General features: G+C 50.6%; 1 protein-coding gene across 5 annotated transcripts in view; it reads right to left on the reverse strand.

Moving 5' to 3' along the window:
- Nucleotides 1-3,908: 3,908 nt before the first annotated feature.
- Nucleotides 3,909-20,577, reverse strand: part of Slc6a13 (solute carrier family 6 member 13) — a 37,747-nt gene continuing 21,078 nt past the window's right edge. For all 5 annotated transcript variants that reach the window (XM_085839984.1, XM_085839982.1, XM_085839983.1 and 2 more), the window contains 12 exons: nucleotides 20,277-20,417; nucleotides 17,424-17,508; nucleotides 16,611-16,743; nucleotides 15,445-15,579; nucleotides 9,118-9,221; nucleotides 8,155-8,279; nucleotides 7,049-7,161; nucleotides 6,645-6,782; nucleotides 5,915-6,017; nucleotides 5,497-5,597; nucleotides 4,643-4,813; nucleotides 3,909-4,336 (listed from right to left, as the gene is read on the reverse strand). In XM_085839984.1, the coding sequence (XP_085696110.1) occupies nucleotides 4,214-4,336; nucleotides 4,643-4,813; nucleotides 5,497-5,597; nucleotides 5,915-6,017; nucleotides 6,645-6,782; nucleotides 7,049-7,161; nucleotides 8,155-8,279; nucleotides 9,118-9,221; nucleotides 15,445-15,579; nucleotides 16,611-16,743; nucleotides 17,424-17,508; nucleotides 20,277-20,417 (1,472 nt within the window). In that variant the 3' untranslated portion in view covers nucleotides 3,909-4,213. The remainder of the gene's footprint in view (nucleotides 4,337-4,642; nucleotides 4,814-5,496; nucleotides 5,598-5,914; nucleotides 6,018-6,644; nucleotides 6,783-7,048; nucleotides 7,162-8,154; nucleotides 8,280-9,117; nucleotides 9,222-15,444; nucleotides 15,580-16,610; nucleotides 16,744-17,423; nucleotides 17,509-20,276; nucleotides 20,418-20,577) is intronic.

The raw sequence follows: 20,577 nt of genomic DNA on the forward strand, positions 1-20,577 counted from the left end.
TCTCACCCCCGTGCCCAGCTGGCATGGTGCAACCTGCCCTGCCTGCTGGGTCTGCTCTGTGCCTGCACACTGGGCCCACCATCATGACCCCCAGTACAGCAGTTTCATCCTGTGCATTGTGACCTCTTTGTGGGTCACACATCAGATATCCTGCATATCAGATATCTACATTACAATTGATAACAGAAGCAAAACTACAGTTATGAAGTAGCAATGAAAATAATGTTACAGTTGGGGGTCACCACAACATGAGGAACTGTTTTAAAGGGTCACAGTGTTAGGAAAGTTGAGAGACACTGCTCTGCTGTTTCTTACACAGGAGATACCAGAGTCTACAAAAAACAAAATAGCTGACTTTGGCAGCCCTTCTGCCCAGTGAGTAAAGTCGGATTTTACCTAATCCTTCCATCTCCTTCCCCTAGCTACTTCAGACCCTTGTCTCCCTCTCTTAACGCTGGTCCCCCCCAATCAAGCTTGTCCCAACATTCATTTTCCCCTGCACCCTCCTGTTATCAGACCACTGGAAACTCAAGAAGCCAGAGATTGTGTCTTTGCAAGCATTTGCAAAGTACTGCAAAGAGAGGAAGAGCCACGGGCAGCCATCATTTTCTGACCCCGTGCACACTCCTAGGCACCTGGCATGAAGCCTATTTTCTGAGCTCCTCGTTCAGGCTGGGTACACTGTGTGTTGCCTCCATTAGGAGCCTTGAGGTGTGGAGATGAGAAGGCTCTGCCTGAGAAGAATTCTGGGGGTGACTAGAAGCGAAACACTTCACCTTGTGACCACATGCAGTAAATGAAGAAGCCGGCATTGGGACCTGTGCCCCTTGGTTCCGAGAGCTTTTGTTCCTTCCTCAGATCATGAACAGTTAACAGGCAGGAGTCTCATCTCGTGATTCTCCGCTGCCGTTTTAGCATTTAAAATAGTGCTGCCTCCGAGCAGACCAATGGCCTGTATTGGATGGATGGATGGATGGATGGATGGATGGATGGATGGATGGATGGATGGTGAGAGAAAGAAAGGAAAGAGAGAGGAAGATGACAACCGCTGCAGGAGAAACAATCGCATTTATCCCTTTGCTTAGACAGCATACGCTGCTCTCTCAGAACCAGGGACTGAAGGGCCCCAGCCCCAGGGCCATTGGGCCACAGGCTATTTGAGGCTACTTCTTCCTCATTCCCTAGCAAATTCACTTAGCTAAGTAAATGCGCATCCTTCTTCCTGAGGCTAGGGGGTGGTATGCTGTCCTCTTTACCAGAGTGCTTCCTGGGTACCTGTTTCTGCTGGAGTCTGGTGAGGCTGTGGGGTAAGCAGTAGTTTTAGCATAGTTTAGAGGAGAAAACAGGATCAGAGAATAGTTTGCCTGTTATTGAATGTGAGGGTTGAGATCCAAAAAAGGCTGCAAGCCTCTATTGAGAAGGCTGCCCAGGTGACCTGTGCTTACGTGCACACTGTCTAGGGATGGCCGGCGTTGTGAGATGTACCTGAGTCTGAGCCTTGGGCAGTTGAGGTCTCCAGGTAGCCTCGTGGGCTCAGGGGTTAGTAAGTGCCTCCTGGTGCCATGGGCATCTTCTCGGGTGCCAGTTTCCCCTAGGCTTCTGCCTTCTGCACTCAGATTACCTCTCCTAGTGCTCGCCTGCCGACCTGACCTCTCTGTGTAGCCTCCCCTCCCTGCCTTGCTTTCTTTGGGGAACTGCAGGATCCAGTCTCTGCCCCTTACAGATAGGGACACAGCTATCCTCAGTCCTTCACCTCACCTATGCCTCTACCTCAGCCAAAGCCAAACTCAAGTATCGTAGCTCCCAACTCTGACTATAGCTAGACTTGGTCGCTCACAGCTATAATCTCAACACTTGGGAAGTTGGGGCAAGAGGATCTCTGTGAGTTCAAGGCCACCCTGAACGAGTTCAAGGACAGCCTGAGCTAAGACTGGGGTCCTGTCTCAAAACAAAACAAGGCAAAAACGAAACAGTGTTGGCCGACTCTGAGCACACCAGCCACATTTCTCAAATCTCCATCATCTCTACCTGTCAGCCAGCGTTTATCTCCCTTGCTTGAACCCAAAACCGGACTAAAAGAATACTTGGGCCCCTGACTTCATTTGATCCCTGTCATAAAACTGTGTGGGCAGGATACATGGAGTTATCCACATCTGAAAATTGAATGTGAATTCCAAGGGGTTTCTACCGAGACAGCCCATGAAGCAGACACATCAGAGAAGCACCAACACATGGTTTTCACACTCTAGATGCCACCATTTGGGACTCTGATAAGTGGGGCTCACATGACCGTCACTGAGCCATCTCATTTCCTCCGCATATTTATAAAACTCTGAGCAAACGAGTGGGCAGAGAGGCAGATAGCGTACACTCAGAATTGCCTGCCAGGTTCCCTCCACCCTCTGTGACTCCCTCTCAAAGCCCCAAGTTCATTCAAGGAAACTGACATAGACATCATGGCGCACACCTTTAATCTCAGCACTAGGGAGACAAAGGCAAGTGGCTATCCTGCTCTACAAGGAAAGCTCTGGGCCAGCCAAGTCTAATAGTGAGACCCTGTATTAAAAGATAAAAGAAATAGGTTGAATTCTGCTTCTGCCCATGTTTGTAGTAAGTGCAGCATAACCTTGTAGCCATAGGTGTTGTAAAAACACAGTCAGGTAGGTGAGGGGGTGAGCTGTGTAGAATCCTAGGCTTGGGCACATTAAACCCACAATACTGTGACCAAGCATGTATCCACGGAGTAAAACACCTAGGAGAAAGAGTCCAGGCCCCCTCAGAGTCAGGAGGACCACTGTCCCTGATTTCTACAGACTCTTCCAACACAAGACTGGAAAACTGGCAAAGATTTCAAAACATTTCCCTTGAAACTGACATGTCACAAGCTGAAAAAACACCCGGGGTGGGGGTGGAGCCTGAACAGCTCAGAGAGTCATAGGACACTTAGTCATGTCATGCAGCAGCAGAGGACCCCAGGTGAACCTGCAGCGACTCAGGTAGACCTTCCCCTAGATGGGGAGAGAGTCATGCTTCATCCACTTCCACAGCACACAAAGAGCAACTGGACTTTCTCCCCACCCCCTTAGAGGCTGGTTGCTAAGGCACGCCTGGGGCCTTGCTTTGACCTCCAGGTAACATCCTAGAGCTTGGCCCGCCTCCTGCCTGAGTCTCTTGAAAGCTCGACCTTAAGGGTTGGTCTATCCCTGAAGCTCAAACCTGACACTGGGGACTGAGGACATGACAGTGCCGCCCCCTTGTGGTCGCATCTGGAAGTAACAGTACCCCATATCTGAATCTCTTGCTAGGGAGAATAAGGCTGTCTGAGGAGTCCCTCTACTGGTAGAGTCTGGGCAGGACCTCTTCTGTAAGGCCCCTCTGGTCTGGCTGGCCACCCTCTCTCACCCTGCATCAACTCATCTCCCTCCATCAGCTCCTCCCCCTACATCAGCTGGACAGTGTTGACTAGCAGGGACACAGCAGGGGCCATGGGAACAGAAAGAAACTGCAGCTAGTCTGTCTTCTTTCTTTTTGTAACCAGGGCCTGATCCCTTTGTCCTTTCCTCCATCTCCCTTTTTTAATACCATGATGAGTTAGAGGAGAGGAGCACGGAACAGTGGTGGCAAGTGGGGGTGGGGATCATACAGAACCATACATGACACTCTAGGGAAGTGTGGAGAGAGGAGGGCCCCCTTCCTTCAATCCAAATGTGTGATGGAGGACAACGGCCTGGCCCCATCGCCTGGTCCCATCATCTGCCTTCCCTCCCACACCACAGCAACCACACCTGCTATGTGGCTCATAAGAACTTGGTAAGAGGTAGGGAGAGGCAAGACCCTAGAGCCACAATGTTATAATGAACAGGGGACAGGTATGAACAGAGGACAGAAACCAGGCATTTGGCAAGCAGTTGTGAGAGGAAGTTGGATTTAATGACATGGAAGGAAGAGGGCCCAGCAACAAGCCAGGCTTTTGCCTCCCCAGCCCTCCCTGGGCTTCCCAAGCTGCCTCAATGGGATGTTATTGATTCAGGCACGTCACAATGTGTGGACCACCCTGGAATAGGGGCGTCAAGATAGGAGGTACCCAGTTCAGAAGGTGAGTCCCAAATACCCCCTTTCATCTTTCTGCCCCACCACAGAGGGGTGTTTCCGCCCCTCTGCCTCTATAGCTGCCCCCACAGCCAGGCTCACAGGTGTGTCAAAGGCCCTGGCCCTAGCAGTTAGACTCTAGTTCTGTGAGCCTGAGAAGGGATGTCATCGGTGTCGCAGGAGCAGTTGGCTCTGGTTGGTTCTTCCGGGGCAGGTCTTCAGCCGGGCACACGAGCTGGCGAAGTCTCTGAAAGGACAGGTGTCATGGAAGGGATGGGTGTCTGGCAGCATCTCTCATTACAAATGTCTGTCTGCCTTCTCTGCTATATCCTGCTTCCAGTTGCCAACCCCATAGTCACAGCTTGGGTCTTGCAGTTATCCTGTGTCCCTTTTTAAGACTCCCAAATACACGTCCTCTGGATTTCTGGTACCCACACCAGGCTGGGTGGTCCCTTTGTACTCCAGCTTCTCACCCCCGCCCCACCCCACCCCCATCAATAGCAACCCACCTGCCATCCAGTGAGGTTCCCATCCCCCACTGCTTTCCTCCTACCTCTCTGAGTGGGCCCTTGAGAGTCCTCAGCTTGTAGATGCTCCAGGCAGGAATGCAGATCATGGAGGACAGAGCTAGGAGCCACCCCAGGGCATCCCCCCACCATGGGTACGTGTACTTCTTGTTGTAGGTCAGTGGCGTGTATTTGATCAGGGAGAACAGGAAGGTCGCCTGCAGTAAAACGGAAGAGGAAGAGGTTGGTGTTGGAGCCCATCGGCCACCCCACCCCCACAGCTGCCTGGTAGAGTTTGTTCTCCCAACATGCCGCTGGTGCTTTTCTAGGTCAGTCAGTCGCCAAGCTCCACCCACATTCTGCTCAAAATCCATTCCTGGGTAGCATGTCCAGGGTACACCCTCTGTCTCTCTCCTCAGTCGCTCTAGTAAGGACTTAATTGTGTGCCATCTCTCTCACCAAGAGTCCCAACGCTCTGAAACATCCTAGCTGGTCTGAGTATTTCACGTCTTGAGGCTATCTGTCTGTAAAGTGGGTGTAAATCTCCCTCCCATGAGATACTGAGATGGCACTAATATGGCCCATGGGTCAGGCTCTCCAGGGACTGTCTTCTGTGCTCACAGGCAGGATTCTGAGCAGCCTAGCATTGTGCGCCAGTCCTGCCTAGGAAGTCAGCCTCACGTTGTACTATTGGTCAACTCCTCTGACTGTGACCGGAGCCTGGGCTAATCCCTCTGAGAAAGGGAAGGGAGGAATTCATCTTCCTCTCTCATCAAGTGAGAGGATGAAGGAAAAGCTAAGGTGATGTCCAAGGCCTAAGGAGCTGTGGGCCTTCACTCCACTGCACCCACAATCCCCCTCCACCCAGCACCCTGCTTTTACCCCTTGAGAGTTCTGTTACCAGGCACACAGCTGGCGTGAAAAAGAGCCAACAATATTTGATAAGAGGCCATGGCTTGTACCCAATCATATCCTCAATGTTGTCGTAGAAGCGGCCGGCTCCTGTCAGGGAGAAGGAAAAAGGACAGAAGACACGTTTCAGGCTGTGAGAGGGTGGGATGGGGCCAGACAGACTAGGATGGGTATGGACAAACAGACAAGGGGCACAGCTGCCTTTTGAAACCATGGACTCACTGGCACACACAACAGCAGGGTAGGGCAACACCGAGGCTGTTCAAAGCCTTCAGACAGAACAGGGGGTGGACTCTTTAGGTGTGACAGGAGAGGCATGTGTGAGCAGCAAACGGCTCACTTTGGTCTGAGAGTCCCGGCGTGGAAGAGTCACACTAGGCTCTGGGCCCAGGACAGAAGCCACTCACCATAAACCCAAGCCACACAGAGGGACTCAAAGATGGCCACGAAGAGAAGACACATGCCACTGGCTGCATAGTAGTCGAAGAGCTGAAACACGTACATGCCGCCCTGCGCGGGAGATGATTTTTTGGGAAGAAGCAAAAGGGCCAGTCCCTGTGACCCCTGTGACCCCCTATCACCCCTATCACCCTGCAGGCTCACAGAGGTGGTGAGGCTCACAAACAGTTCTGTAAGACAAGAGAGCTTTACGCTCTGAAGCCCTGAGCAGACTAAGGCAGAAAACCTTAGGCTGGGTTTTTGGGGGGTGGGGAGGTTGTTTTTATGTCTTGTTTTGGTTTTTGTTTGCTTGTTTTTAATCGGTGTTTTCTGATAGAAGATGGAGACCATCTGAGAGTTGGTATTGTTATTGTTGTCGCTGAGACTATTTAGGGTTAGACCCCAAAGCTCCAGACAGTATATGCAGTGTTTTTAAAAGGGATCAAGACACTCCCCACTGGGTATCTCAAGGGGTTGGGCTCTGTCACCTGTCTTCTCCAGTGTGACACTGACGGAAGACCACCCGTCCCCAAGGTGCCACTTTCCCTCTGAGGTCATTCCTGGGAAAGCACCAGAGATTCCTAGAGAGCGAGTCCCAGTGTCCCCAATCCCTTAGGCCTGTCTTGTGGTTCTTCCCAGACGGTGTCATTATCTGTTCGGCTGCTAACCCAGTCGCCATCTGGCCTCCCAGACTCTCACCTCTGTGAGCATGATGAGCCCGATGAAGAACGAGATGACAGACACAATAAGGATGAGGACCTCCCTCCGGTTCTTCTTACGGAACACCCGGGGATACATGTCCACCAACGCTGTCACCAGGCTTTCTACACACACAAACTGGATGAGAGGGTAAGAGAAAGTGGGGCCAAGAGAGCCCCCACAGCAAGCCCTGTCAGCCAGCTCCAGCTTCCTTCCTGCTAGCAGTTATCTTTGTATTTGGGTATGAGCTGACCCACCCTGAGAGCTCTCCTGGGTCCCTTGAAAGGCATCCACCTCTGACATCCACCCAGTCCCCGATGATTCAAGGTCTCATGGGGTAGAAACTCAACCATCGCCCTCTGCAACTATTCATCCCTCAGACTTGGAGTAACCGCCTCTGATACCTGGCTATCTAGTCCCAGGAGAACGACCATGAAGAAGAAACAGCAGGCCCACAACGGTGAGAAGGGTAACATCACCACAGCTCGAGGGTAAGCGATGAATGCCAGGCCAGGGCCTAGAGTGGGAGCAGAGGAGTACAGCCCTGAGCCTGAGTCAGCTCTGCAACCCCAGGGCCTCCCAGGATGGGGCCATAGAATAACAGCTGGAAGAAACTGTCTCCAAAGTTATCACCACCTGATAACTTGATCATCCTGACACAAGCCACCCAAGCTTCTACTTGGTTCCCAGTTTCCAAGACACCACCCACAGTACCACTGGCAAGAAGAGAACCTAGAGATGCTAGCAATGAAGAAACTTGGGTCTAACAAAGGCTCTGGACACCCAAGGGTGCTGCCTCAAAGCAGGGGTCTCAAGTTAAGAATGAGGTCCAGGAAAAGCAGGCCAAACAAATCCAAGCTGACCTGAAGGAAAGTAAGAGAATGGGGGGAGGGTGTGGGGGGAGGGAGGCTGCTGAAAACCACAGCAGGGAAGGGCGGTGTTTTATGTGCTAACAACTGTAGTAAAGGATGCTCCTCCAAGGCTGCATTCGGTCTGGACCTGCAATTCACTCTGACGACCCAGAAGCCTTTTCTGTCCCCACAATGAGTGAATTAGAATTACTTTTAGAATCCACTGACCCATTTGCTGTTAAATAACTGCTCTTCAGCTGATTCAAGGGGCAAGAACAAATTCTCCTGCCAAAGCCTGGTTAAGCCATAGGAAGCTTCCTCTGAAAAGCTAAGAGTACCCTGTGACCGAGGACACAGTTCCCACACTAGGACAGCCAGGAGAGTATTAATATCCGTGTTACATGGTTTACACCACATGGTATAGGCCAGACACTCTCCATATAGCATGTGCCAGATACTGCTCCAATGCACTGTATAGAAAATGCTTAGGAGATTTTTTTATTATTATTATTATTTAGGAATGTTTGTACAGACCCATACAGTTAGGTTTCCCTAGTCTGAAAATCCGAAACACTCCAAAATTGGAAGCCTTTCCGTCGTTACCTCTGGATCCTGGTTGCCAAAAGTACACCTGTCCTCAGCCTCCCCAGATCACTCACCTGATTCAGCAACCTCAGATATGGGCACACCCTGTTCCTGAGACATGAAGCCCAGGATGGAGAAGATAGCAAACCCGGCCATGAAGCTGGTGCTGCTGTTGAGGATGCAAAGGGCGATGCAGTCCCTGTGGGATGCAGATGGGAGAAGGAAGCATCCAGCAGGTCAGAAAAGAACTGCCAAGAGCCTGGGCTTCCTGGCCAGGAGCTAGCAGGAGCCCTGAGGAGCACAGCCTCTCCCACAGTTGCAGAAGCCAAGGGTGAAGTTCCCTGGCAGAATTTAGACTTTTCAACGTGCACCCCTCTTCCATCACGTTTAACGCCCGGACTAGTTCATATGTGGAATAACCATGGTGGTTCTGAAGGAAGGATGCAGTGTAGAAGGGAAACAGTAAACACTCCATCACTTCCAACCTGACACACTGTGGCTATACTTCTGGAGAAAGAGTCACTCTGGTATGAGCCCATGTGGTCTGGACATAGATAATCACAAATGACAAGTATGACATCTCGGTATGATCTTGAAATACACAGTAGAATCTTGGGTTGTATTTCAGATAACATTAAAAATGGCTTAAACTCTTGAGTATGAACCAGGTAAGTGAGAGAGGGAAGTCTGGGAGATAGGCTGGAGTAGTGAGGCGAAAATATGTAAGGGCGCATATCATTTGCCAGATACAGTCATCAAGACAGAGCCATCATTGCACGGCGTTCGCAATTAATTCCTGGCCTTGTTGGAATAGCTCTCTTGCACCTATGAACCTCTTAAGAAGCCAGGGAAGGTTGGGAACCCCCATGTGGTCCTCCAGCCAATCCCAGCCATCCAGCCTTTAGAAAAGCAATCCTCTGCCCACCCTCTATGACCTTTCCATACCCCTGGGGTATTGGGGTAGGATGCAGATGGATCGGGCGCATGAGCTAGTGCGGTCCACTCTGGTCTAGCTTGACAAGAGGCAGGAGAGTCACCTGTAGCAATTGTTGTGGTACTTGTTGTAGCTTCCCAGGGCCGTGAGGCACCCCAGACAGATGGCAAAGGAGAAGAAGATCTGGGTGCCTGCATCCATCCATACCTACGCAAAGGAAAGGAGGAAGCTGAACCGCACAAAAGGCCTTGTAAGTCTCCACGGGAGAATACAGACATGCCCCAGGCCCTGGCTAATGGTAGTGGCAAACCTGTCCCCACTGCTCACCTAGGTTCTCCACCTCGGTTCCCTAAATGGATTTTTTTTTTAGGGATGCCTCAAGACGGAACATACACTGGGCATTCAGAGAAAACTAACAGAGACTTGGAGGGGAGGATGTTCTCAACCTTGAGATGGGTATCAGTCTTTCAATCATGGCTGCAAAGTCCTTGGCTCTGCCTTGTGTCCTCCTACTGGCTTCATGGCAGTGCAGCCCATGGTGAAGGCATGGCAAGGAATGTGGTCCATACCGTAAAAGCCATTTCAAGCATGTAGCTTTGTTCCGCAGTACTCTGCGTCTTACAGGCAGAGAGAATAGTCCTTCTCTCACGGGGGTCCAGAGGATGAAGTGGGAAGCAAAAAATTCCCCCATCCTAACCTCAGTGTGGCGGTCACTGTTATCTCAGCTGCCTGACCTGGCCTTGCATGTTGTGGTTTAGATCTAACAGCTAGAATAATATCCCAATGAGAAAAACATCAAGGCTCAGGGTTAAGCCATTTGCAGGGTTGCAATAGATGGGCTCAGGAGGCTCCAACACTCTTACCTCCCACCGTTTCCTTCCACAGATAACCACCTCCAGTGCCCCCTCTGGCCCCACACAAGGTTCTCCAGCCTCTTCCTGCCCATCCCTAATTCCTTAAGCATAACCATTCCTGCCCTAACCTCCCTGCTCTAGCCACACCCCACCCTCTACTCTCTCTCTCTCTCTTCACTCTCAGACCTAGTCAAGTGCCCATCTTCCTCTACATCCTGGGAGTCTAGAGGAGCCAAGGCAGCTGACACCACAGAATCACTCCAGGTCCTCAGGCGGCATCCACAGCTGAGACTATGAATCCCAAAGGCTGGAGGAGAACCCAGAACTCGTACCTTTTTCAAAGCTCCCTGGTGAGCCAAGAGTCAACTATAGGATCACTGTCATATAGTCCTTGAGAGAAGACGGCAGAGGCAGACCAGTTACCCCTCCTCTTATCCAAGTTCTGTCTTCACAGGCAAGGGGACCAAACAGAAAGATGGCAGAGGACAGAGGAGAGTCTGAAGCCTTCTGTCCTCTGCTCACTGAGAACCCCTTCCAGATAAAAAAAAAAAAAGCCAGCAACAGAACAAAACAGCAGAGGATGGGGAAGGGCCAGAGCTCCCCAGACAACAGCACGGGAGGTAGAAGACACCAGATAACCATGAGGGGAAAGTGCAACAGAGCAAAGTAAGGGCCCAAACCTTTAGGGGCAGCTGGGCAAGGAGAGGGCACAATTGAGACGGAGACCAGAGGACAGGTGAGGGTACTTTTGCAATCCAGAGTGATGTCGCCCATGTGTGGCTGTTCCTTTAAGATGGTCCACACCCTCTGCTCTCCCAAAGCTGTCCCAGCCATCTTAGGGAAGCACCATGGCCTCTCAAATGTAGAAGTTAGATCCTGGATCTTGCTCCCAGCCCCATGCTCCCAGAAATCAGACTCAGACTCAAAATATATTTACAAATACTTGGCCCTAAACTAGGCTCTTCTCTGACTAGATCCTAACTTATTATAATCCATTTGTTTTAACCTACATTCTGCCCCATGGCTGGTTACATGTGCTTGGGTATTATGTGTCCATCTCTTTACATCTTCCTGGGTGAATCGCCAGTGCCTGGCTTTCTCCCAGAATTCTTTCTTCCTCCCGAATGCCCCACCTTCTGTTCTACCCTTTCCTATAGGCCGTAGGCTTTTTAATTGACAGGTGATGCATCCATACAATACACAAGATATTCTCTCTATGCTCATTATCCATATTCTCCATAGAGTCCAGGCCACTTAAAGAGCAGAACCTGTTGAGCCTGGACAGAGAAGACATTCCTGTACTGGAGGTGAGAGGGCTGAGTTAATCAGGATGCCAGCTGCTTTCTCCCAAATAGGCCATTCAGGCCATGGCTGTGCACCCTGCAAACCTTGCTAGCCTTGAACTTTTGCTCCATGCCTCACAGTGCACTGTCCCTGTGTTACAACGGCAGCCCTGTGTGCCTACAGAGACCCTAGGATGGCCCTTAGGCAAGCAGTGGCTCCATCCTGTGACCCCACTTATTTGTGATCTTAGACTTGGGAAGAAATCTTCAGAGAAACCATGGCTTGGCTGTTTGCCTCACCTAGCAGGGGTTGGGGACAGGGGAGCGGAAAGGGCCACGTCAGGAGAGAGGTTAATGAGAACAGAGAAGCTGCCACAGGAGGGCCAACGGTCCTAGCTCAAGGGTCAGATGTGGCCTTTGACGGGAGCCCTCTGGCTGTGAGCTTGGCAGGCCTCGCTTTGTGCAGCTGCAGCCCATCAAGCCTGCTGGAGTTGGGGAGAGGGGGACTTCAGGAACTCGCAGAGCAAGCTATTCTGTTCCCCCACCACAGGCAGGCGACACACTGCAGGATCATTCCAGGCACCCTGGGTTTCAGAACAAAACTCTCATGTGTCTCCCACTGGGCCAGAAGATTGACCCAGAAAAAAAAGGAGTGTGAGAAACACTTGGTGGGGTGTGGGTACAAAGAGGTTTTGGGGGGAGACAGGCACTGAGGGACCTCAGCAGATCCAAGGCTGATGTCTTTCTCCTCCATGTTTGTGGATAAATGCCTCCTATTCTGAGAAGGGCAATGACTTACAGCAGAACAATCATAATCAGACAAATCAGGGCCCAGCCCCACCTCTAGTCATTCCTGGCTGCTTGACTCTACCTCTCTGAGCCATTCCATTCTCACAAGGAAAATCCATACAATGACAAATAAAATGATGTACGTGAAGTGCCTAATGCATAAATACATGCTAAGTCCCTACCCAGAGTAAGACAAAAGTAGACCTTAGAACTCAAATAATTCAGAGGCTTTCAGATGGCCCTGATGGTACATGTCTTGTAATCCCAGCACTGGGAGGCAGACACAGAAGGAACAAGAATTCAAGATCACTCTTAACTACAAAGCAAGTTCCAGACCATCTTGGACTCAGTCGTTTTTGTTTTTTTGGTTTGTGTGTGTGTGTGTGTGTGTGTGTGTGTGTGTGTGTGTGTGTGTGTGTGTGTGTGTGATGTCAAAGACAAAGGGTAAGGTAGCGGACTCCAAATGAGTATTCAAGTCCAAACCCACCCCTCTTACACACTGGCTTCTACTTCTTGATGAGCCTCTTTCGTTTCCTAAGCTTTCATGTCTCCATCTAGAAAATGAGGCCAACACCTGCCTGCATTTGATGAGTAAAACAATCCAACCATGCCAGGCCCAACAAGATAGAAGCACGTCGCACATATGAGCAACTTTTGCTTAAGCTCACAATAGATAACACCAAAATAAAAGACAAGTTCTGATCTACAGCTACAACACCCCACTTCATAAGAATTGCAACATGGGGGCTAAAAGTTTACACAGAGCTCTTCGGATGCTCTACCCCCACCCTCTGCCAAAGTTCAGTAGAACAAGAGGTTGGGCTGAGGGAGAGAAGAAGCATGGCCGCTGGAGCAAGGCAGGTGCAGCAGTCCTAAGAGCCAGCTCTCAGCGTGAGCCCCCGGAGCCTGGGGAAGGCAGGAACCCAGCCAGCACACAGCAAGTCTGGCAAAGAGATTGAAATGAGAGAGGAACCCAGCAGTCTCCCCTGGCTCTCTGCCTCTGCTCTTGGCGGGAGACATGCCTTTAGTCTTTGTGGTACCTAGTGGGGATTCTGTACCTTTCTCAAGTGCCAGGCGAACACCAGTTGGAATTATCACACTCCCGAGGAGTGCCAACTACATTCAATTAGGGCCTAGCAGGATATCCCACCCTGCAGGCAATACTCCACTCACTGATAACAAGACCTACCTACAACTGAGCTACCCTTGAAACTGCTCCCTGCCCACAGCCACAAAGCCTATGGAACACGCAAGTTCCCTATGCAGCCTACAGCAGCCTGCAGATTGGACCGTGGCAACAGGAGCTCCGTGTTCAGAAAGCCTTCCTCCCTGAGGCAATCAAGACACAGCTTCATTAACCCCTGGAGTTGAAGGTTGCCTGGCCCACGGACTCATGTCTTCCGGACACTTATATAGCAGGCACTGCCTCTATAATGGGCCTGGCTCAGTACAGTTTTTTTTGTTTGGTTGGTTTGATTTTTGTTTTGTTTTGTTTTTGTTGTTTTGTGTGTGTGTGTGTGTGTGTGTGTGTGTGTGTGTGTGTGTGTGTGTGTGTGTGTAAATGACTTACACAAGGTGAACAGACCGGGACCTTGCCCTCCAGAGAGGTCAGAAATTTTGTGGGGGTTCCAGACCTGCTTCCAGTTGCAGATGTGAATGTAAACCGCCTGAAAGCCCAGGGGTAAGAGAACTTGCCTGGCTTGCATGATGCCCTGCGTCGTCATCTCCAAAACCACAAAATCTTAAGGATCTCTAGGCCTCAGTTTCTCTATCTATAAAATAGAAGTAGCTCATTAATATGCTGTGGGGATTAGCTAACATAAGACATGGAAACCTCTTAACAGTGCCAGGGATATACAGGTCATTGGCTATAAGTAGCTGATTAGGACCAAACCACACATCTTGGGCTCCTTTGGTGTTTCAGTTCATCTGGCCCTCTTGTTCTCAGCCCTACCTACAAATAAACGTGATATTTCCCCACACATTCATGGCTCTGTTGTTCTAGAGCCACAAGGGATCCCTTTAACAAGATGGATCCAAGTCTGACTTCCCCTAGCCTGCCTACACTGCTGCCCCAGAGAGGCCTGCTTACTGTCCACTGTCTGTCCCAACCGTTTGGTTCCAGGTAAAGACAAGGGGCTTCTGAATCATGGAACAGAAACATCGCTTAACTACCGTGTCCAGGCTGGGGCTCCAGCCTGCCTGTCTGCACAGCAGAGCAGCTTTACAGTCTGAGCTCTAGAATTCTGGAAACGTCAACAGAGCTCTGGTCCTATAGCTTGGCTCTGTAGCTAAACCAATTCCTAATGCCGTGTGCGGCAGTTTGATAGCAGCCTGCATCTCTGTGGCTTCTGAGGACCCGGACAGGAGGAGAAGGAAAGGTTCCTATCCCACAGGAAGACTCGAGGCTGCTGGAGTCTGTGAGGAGAGGCTGACCAGGGCTGGCCTGGCTGGCCTGGCTGGCCTGAGAAGATTTGCAATAACTTCAGGTGAGGTTAAAGACCTGGGAACTCTGGTCAACCCATATTGCACCTAAAGGAGAACTCTTGCCTCAAACAAGGGGACTCGGGAACCCTGGGCCACCCCTTGCTTGTCTTTCTTCCAGCAACTTCGCAGATAGGGCTTGTCCCTTGCTATTTTTAACCACTTGGAAGGCCATCCAACAGTCTTCTATGTATTGGGAGTCACTTGTCCTCAATTCCCTGGAAGGGGGGGTCCTTGCACTAATACAGAGAGTTCTCCCTCTCCCCCAAACCAAGAGGGGTACCACTGACTAATACACAGTCTCCCCTCTGAGCCAAGGAAGCGTGGGCAGTATGTCACAACAGTGAGCAGTCTCCTCCGTGCCAGGCCACTTGACAGTCCTTCAAGGCGGCTGCCAAGCAGACACTTGCCAGAAGCAAGAGCTTTACAATCGGTCTGCTCTGTGCTGCACTGGAAAGTCACACCACCCTCCAGCACCCCTCCCTGGACACACTGAAGCTGCAGTGTAGACCGAAAAGAGGGGGCCTGAAGGAAAAGAGACAACTGACAGGAAATTCTCGACACCAGCCCAACTGCTAGGGGAGGAGCAGGAAGCAGAGGCTTGAGGGTCAGGTCACTGGGCCAGAGAGGGGGCAGCACAGGGCAAATGGGGTGGCAGGCTGAGAGGGGGAGAAACAAGGGAGGAAGCTCAAAGGGAAGCATGGGATTTGAGAATGAGGAGAGGAGAGGGGTGCAGCTCCGTTAAGACGTAAAGAGTAAAGACGTTTAGCCCCGACAGGTTATTGCCAGGGTCCAGGGTCGCAAGTCTCTGGGTTCCCTGGGGCAGCGGTAGACCAAGAAAGAGCAGTGGCAGGCTCCCTATGACCACAAACAACTGCTGACCCATATCTGCAGAACAGAACACTTCCGCCCCCAACACACAGACCACTACCACCACAGATGCATTGGGGACCATCCAGGATCCAGGATACGCCATATAGCTCAAGCACCCCCAGAGCCCTACGTTGGGCAGCTTCTCACCTGGGGATCCCACAGACGTGTGATGTTGGGGTACAGGTAAAACTGAATTCCTTGGGCTGCTCCGGGCAGTGTCACTCCTCGAATCAACAGGACCACCAGCATGAGGTAAGGGAAAGTGGCTGTGAAGTAGACCACCTGGCCCCGGGCCCGGGAGAGACAAGGAGAGAGTGAGGGAGTAAGGTGCGCACTGAAATTCCCTAGCAGAGGAACGGGGGGGGGGGGGGGGGGTGCTGACATGAGCCCTCATCCCACAGAAAAGGCCAAGGGAGTTCCCCGCCAGCTCCTCCCTCAGCCTCGCAGCTGTTCAGCTTCAAGCCTCTGACCACAACTCACCTCTCCTTCCCTCCAGCCCCACCCTCCGCTCTGTTCAGTATTTGCTTGGTGGCCGGATGAATGAAAGCATTTGCCCACACAAATGCTTAGAGCTACTAACAATGGTGTCTGGTATTTAAATGTCTGTGCCAGGTGATCCTTCCTCCTCCATGGGCAGTCAGATTAGTAAACAAGACTTAGGAGAGGCCTCTAGGGCAGGAGGCCAGAAGAATTCAGGATGTGTGTGTGTGTGTGTGTGTGTGTGCGCGCGCGCGCGCGCGCATGCGCGCGCGTGCGCGCGCACACACACACACATGAGTGCACACAGATATGTATGTGTGCATACACATGCACATGCACTCGCATGTACACACACACACACACACACACGTGTACACACACGCGCGTGTACACACACGCACAAGCACACACACACACACACACACACGTGCATGCTCCACTTCAGACTCCCTAGGGTAAAGAGAGGCCAAAACTCCTAAGTTGGCTGAGAATCACTGTGAGGTGTGTGGTCTAACAGCATTCTCTATCCAACTGTTTTATCTATGAACTGTTTTATAAAATGGGGACCAATGGCTCTGTTGAATTTGCAAGATGTTCACGTGTACTGTGGATTGCAAACTCGAGTTCCTCTGGTGCTGCCCCTCCTCCCCCTCTCCATCCATTTATCCCCCAGGTGTACATGGATGGAGCCCCTGAGAGGCACAGCATTCAGGAAGGAAGCCACATGAACTCCGTGTCATTCCCTCCTGCCTGAACCAGCCTAAAGCAGGAGTGGCAGCCCTAGGAGAGGCAGGCTGTCATGGGAGGGGAGAGCAGAGCTTGCCAGCACAGACCTTGCCCGTGGACTTGACCCCCTTCCAGATGCAGAAGTAGCAGATGATCCAGGCGAGCAGGAGGCACAGGACCAGTTCCCAGCGCAGGGACCCCAGGTGCTGGATGCCATCCGAGAGCTTCAGGACTCGCCTCCTAAGAGAGCAGATAGACCCTGACCTCTCTCCTGGGTTCCTGTCCTTCCTTTCTCTCCCTTGTTTCTGTGTTGTTGGATTTTATTTATTTTGTGGTTTTGCGTTTTGCTTCTTGTTTTTTTGTTGTTGTTGTTGTTGTTGTTTCTTCCTGGGTAAGGCTTAGAACCCAGGGCTATGAACGTTGCTAGGCAACTGCCCCAACTTTGAGGGTAGATGTGTGAACAGCAGAGCAAACCCTCCAGGCTCTTCACTAAGGTTTGTCATCTCCTGCACTGAGACCTGGGATGCTCTCCTTTGTAGCGATATGGAGGGAGACCTAAGGCATGGCTACCGTACACTGTGCCCGGTTCAGTTTGCCCAGAGTGTTCACTGAGCATGGGAGAGGGATGCAGACATAAACTTTCCCATCCATCTGAGGATGCTAGATGTCAGGGATCAAGCTTTGAGTGAACAACATTTGGGGATCGGGTCTAGATGGAATGTAACACTTTCAGCCACAGGGGAGGGTGGTCGGCGTATGGGTACACACTATGTATATGGACACTCTCTAATATAAGAATTACAAGGTTTATCTGAGGTACTATAGAGCTAAATCACATAGAGCTGCCCAGGGAAATCCCCTGCTCAGGCCCTTCTTTAGAATACACAGCCATAACCAAAAGGAAAAAGGGTCTCACTTACTCCCAGAACTCGATGACAGGGGAGGTGGCATTCTCGGAGGTCACATTCATAGAATCATTGGCCTTCTGGAACTCCACACAGTTTTCTATCCGCAAACCCCAGGGAAGGAAGAAAGGGAGAGTTCATCAGTCAACATCGTGCACGGCCAAAGAGAACAAGACCAAAATAAGGTGCCTGGAAGGCCCTGGGCTAGAATCCTGTGACCCACATATGGTCTCTCGAGCAGCAGCCCTCCACCAGCCCACCTCACCGCTCTCGCACTCCCACTGTCGATTTCCTATCCTTTGTTTACAGATTCTCAGGAAAGTGTGGTCCAACCGGACTCAAGAAGAGGCTCGTGTGCCAGGTGCTTCCAAATGTATGCTATCCCTGGGGAACTGTCCCAGGTGGAGCCCCAGCCTTGGGAGAATGGTATGAACGTCTTTTAGGAAAGTCATGATGCAGGAGTAAGGTCAGAGAGTGCTAGCTCGAACACTGGCTCCCCAGGGATTGGCTGTGTGGCCTTGGATGAGGAACAGTTTGACACTCCAAACATCCCTTCCCTGATCTCTAGAACATAGAACATATGTTCTCATAGAACATAGATGTTAGTGTGCAGGAATAATGCAACAGTAAATACAAATATAAATGAGAAGCAATAGAGGGTGGACCTGTTACCTGCACGCCACTTTGAAATTTTACAGAATGTTGACACTCCTTTTAATGTTTTATCGACAATAGAATATTCCTGAATATAAAGACAGATACTTTGGGGACCCGAAAGATAGCTCAGTGAGTTAAAGGCGTTCACCACCAAGCCTGACGAGGGATATTACCTCTTTCTCTACTCCTGTCTACATTGTTCACAGTGTGTGTGCTGCCTGGTTTTGTGTCAGTTTGACATCATCTAGTCATTAGAGAGGGGGGAAGGGACCTGAATTGAGAATATGCCTCCATAAGATTGGGTAGTAGGTTACCCCACAGAGCATTCTATTAATTAGTGTCTGATGGAGGAGGCCCCAGCCATCCCAGGCTATAACCCTCGCTCTGAGTTCTATAAAAAGGTAAACAGAAAGTCATGAGGGGCAAGCCAGTAGGCGGCTCCCCTCTGTGGTTTCTGCATCAGCTCCTGCCTCCAGGTTCCCACACTATTTGAGTTCCTGTCCTGACTTCCTTCGGTGATAAACAGTGGTATGGAAGCTTAAGGCAGATAAGTCCTTCCTGACCCAAGATGCTTCTGGTCATGGTGTTCCATCACAGCAATAGCAAACCCAAGACAGTGTGTCCCTTGCTGCTCAGTGACAGCTCCCAGAGAGAAGGACTCTTTGCTTTCATGCAGTCTCAGACCTTAGGTTAGAGCTATGTTCCCAGGCCCTCGACATTTTCTTGAAATCTTATAAGGTAGGCTGCCAGCTCGTGCACCCTTTCCGCATCACTGCCTTTCCAGCTAATTAAAACAACCACACCAGTAAGCACCAAGAAGGAAAGTGCCCAGAAGGACCAAAGGTCAGTGCAAGGCCACCGGGACATTTGAGAGGAGCCTATTGCAATCCTGGGGAGCTGGGCAGCATGCCTTCAAGATTTAGCTTTTCATTTGACAAAGATGGTGGAATAGAGGTGGTAGCCTAGGATGGGCAGGGGCTTGCCCTAGAAGGAAGTGTGAAGTTTGTCACGGTGAGCTAGGAGGAACACGCAGACACCAGATCCAGAAGGTATAACCAGAGCCGATCTGAACCTGGCAAGTCAAAGATTCTAACTCCAGCCCAGAGTCAAGTGACTCCTCTGCCCGAGAACTCATTAATCCTTGCCACCGCTCCTTCATACGGTCTTGTGGACAAGCACTACAAGATACTTGGACAGTGATCATGGTGTGTAGCAATGAGAAGTGAGACAGAACAGCAGCCAGCTCGTTCTTCATCTGCAATACCCAGCAGGGGAGCCACAAGCCCATCCAGTGCTTAAAGGTAAGATTTCACAGTTCTGCTCCTCAGACACCTCAGACACGTGTCAGGGGCTCAGTAGCCATGGGTTGCACAGAGAACATGTCTATCCTCATAAGCTAAGCTACCATGAAGTTCCACCCTGAACAGCTTTGCTGTTATAACAGTTCTCAGTATATCAGATTTGATGATTCTATTGTTCTGGGCTGTTCATATGGCTTTGTTAACACAGAAGTTAATTGCTATCATAAATTTCACTGATAATGGGCAAAACAGCTCATTGCCAAGTTGAACCCAGATAATTTACAAGTTTGAGAAACTTTACATCATATCAGATGTGAAAAAACAAATAAATAAGCTGACATATCAAACAGGCTGTGTTTCCGATAGAAATAAATAAGTGGCTGAACACAGAAGACAGTTCTATGTGCAAGGTACACAGATAGAGTATATCGGGGGTGGGGGGTTTAAGACCATGACATTTTGCTTGCAAGGCTGTGAAATCTCACATTTTGGGGAGTGCTGGATGAGGAATCCAGGGCCTTGCCTACACACCTATCATGTGTCCTATCACAGAACTCCATCCTAGCCCCTTCCTCCTTTTCATAATCTATTTAGGTGATTCTGAGTTTAAAATATGATGTAAAGCCGGGCGTGGTGGCGCACGCCTTTAATCCCAGCACTCGGGAGGCAGAGGCAGGCGGATTTCTGAGTTCGAGGCCAGCCTGGTCTACAAAGTGAGTGCCAGGACAGCCAGGGCTACACAGAGAAACCCTGTCTCGAAAAACCAAAAAAAAAATTAAAAAAAATAAAAAAAAAGAAAAAGGAATAAAATATGATGTAGAAATTAGCTGCCTGCAATAGAGTGGTGTCTTCCTCCTGGTCAGCGTAGCAAGGCAGGAGAAGGAAATGGGCTCTTCAGCAATGATCTTACCTGTATTCCACTCATGGCTGCAACTTCCCCAGGGGAGGTCAGTGGTGAAGCTGCTGAAGAGGTAGAAGAGGGCCCAGGCCAGGACAACAATGTAGTAGACATTGAGGAGGCTGACAATCATCTGTGAGGCATAGCCGATGCCTGGGAAGGGGACAGCACAAAAATTATCACACACCACCCATGCCTGTGCAGAAGGGGTCTTGCTTGCCACTTGCAGGGCAAGAAGTGTTCGGTCTAGCCTCCCAGCCAAAGGAGTAGAGTTTCTAAGCTCTGGTGGTCTCCTAGGTTGGTCCAGCACTTT

This window comes from Mus caroli, unplaced genomic scaffold (genome assembly GCF_978045245.1).
Source record: "Mus caroli unplaced genomic scaffold, Mus_caroli_1 scaffold_7, whole genome shotgun sequence".
Taxonomy (NCBI): domain Eukaryota; kingdom Metazoa; phylum Chordata; class Mammalia; order Rodentia; family Muridae; genus Mus; species Mus caroli.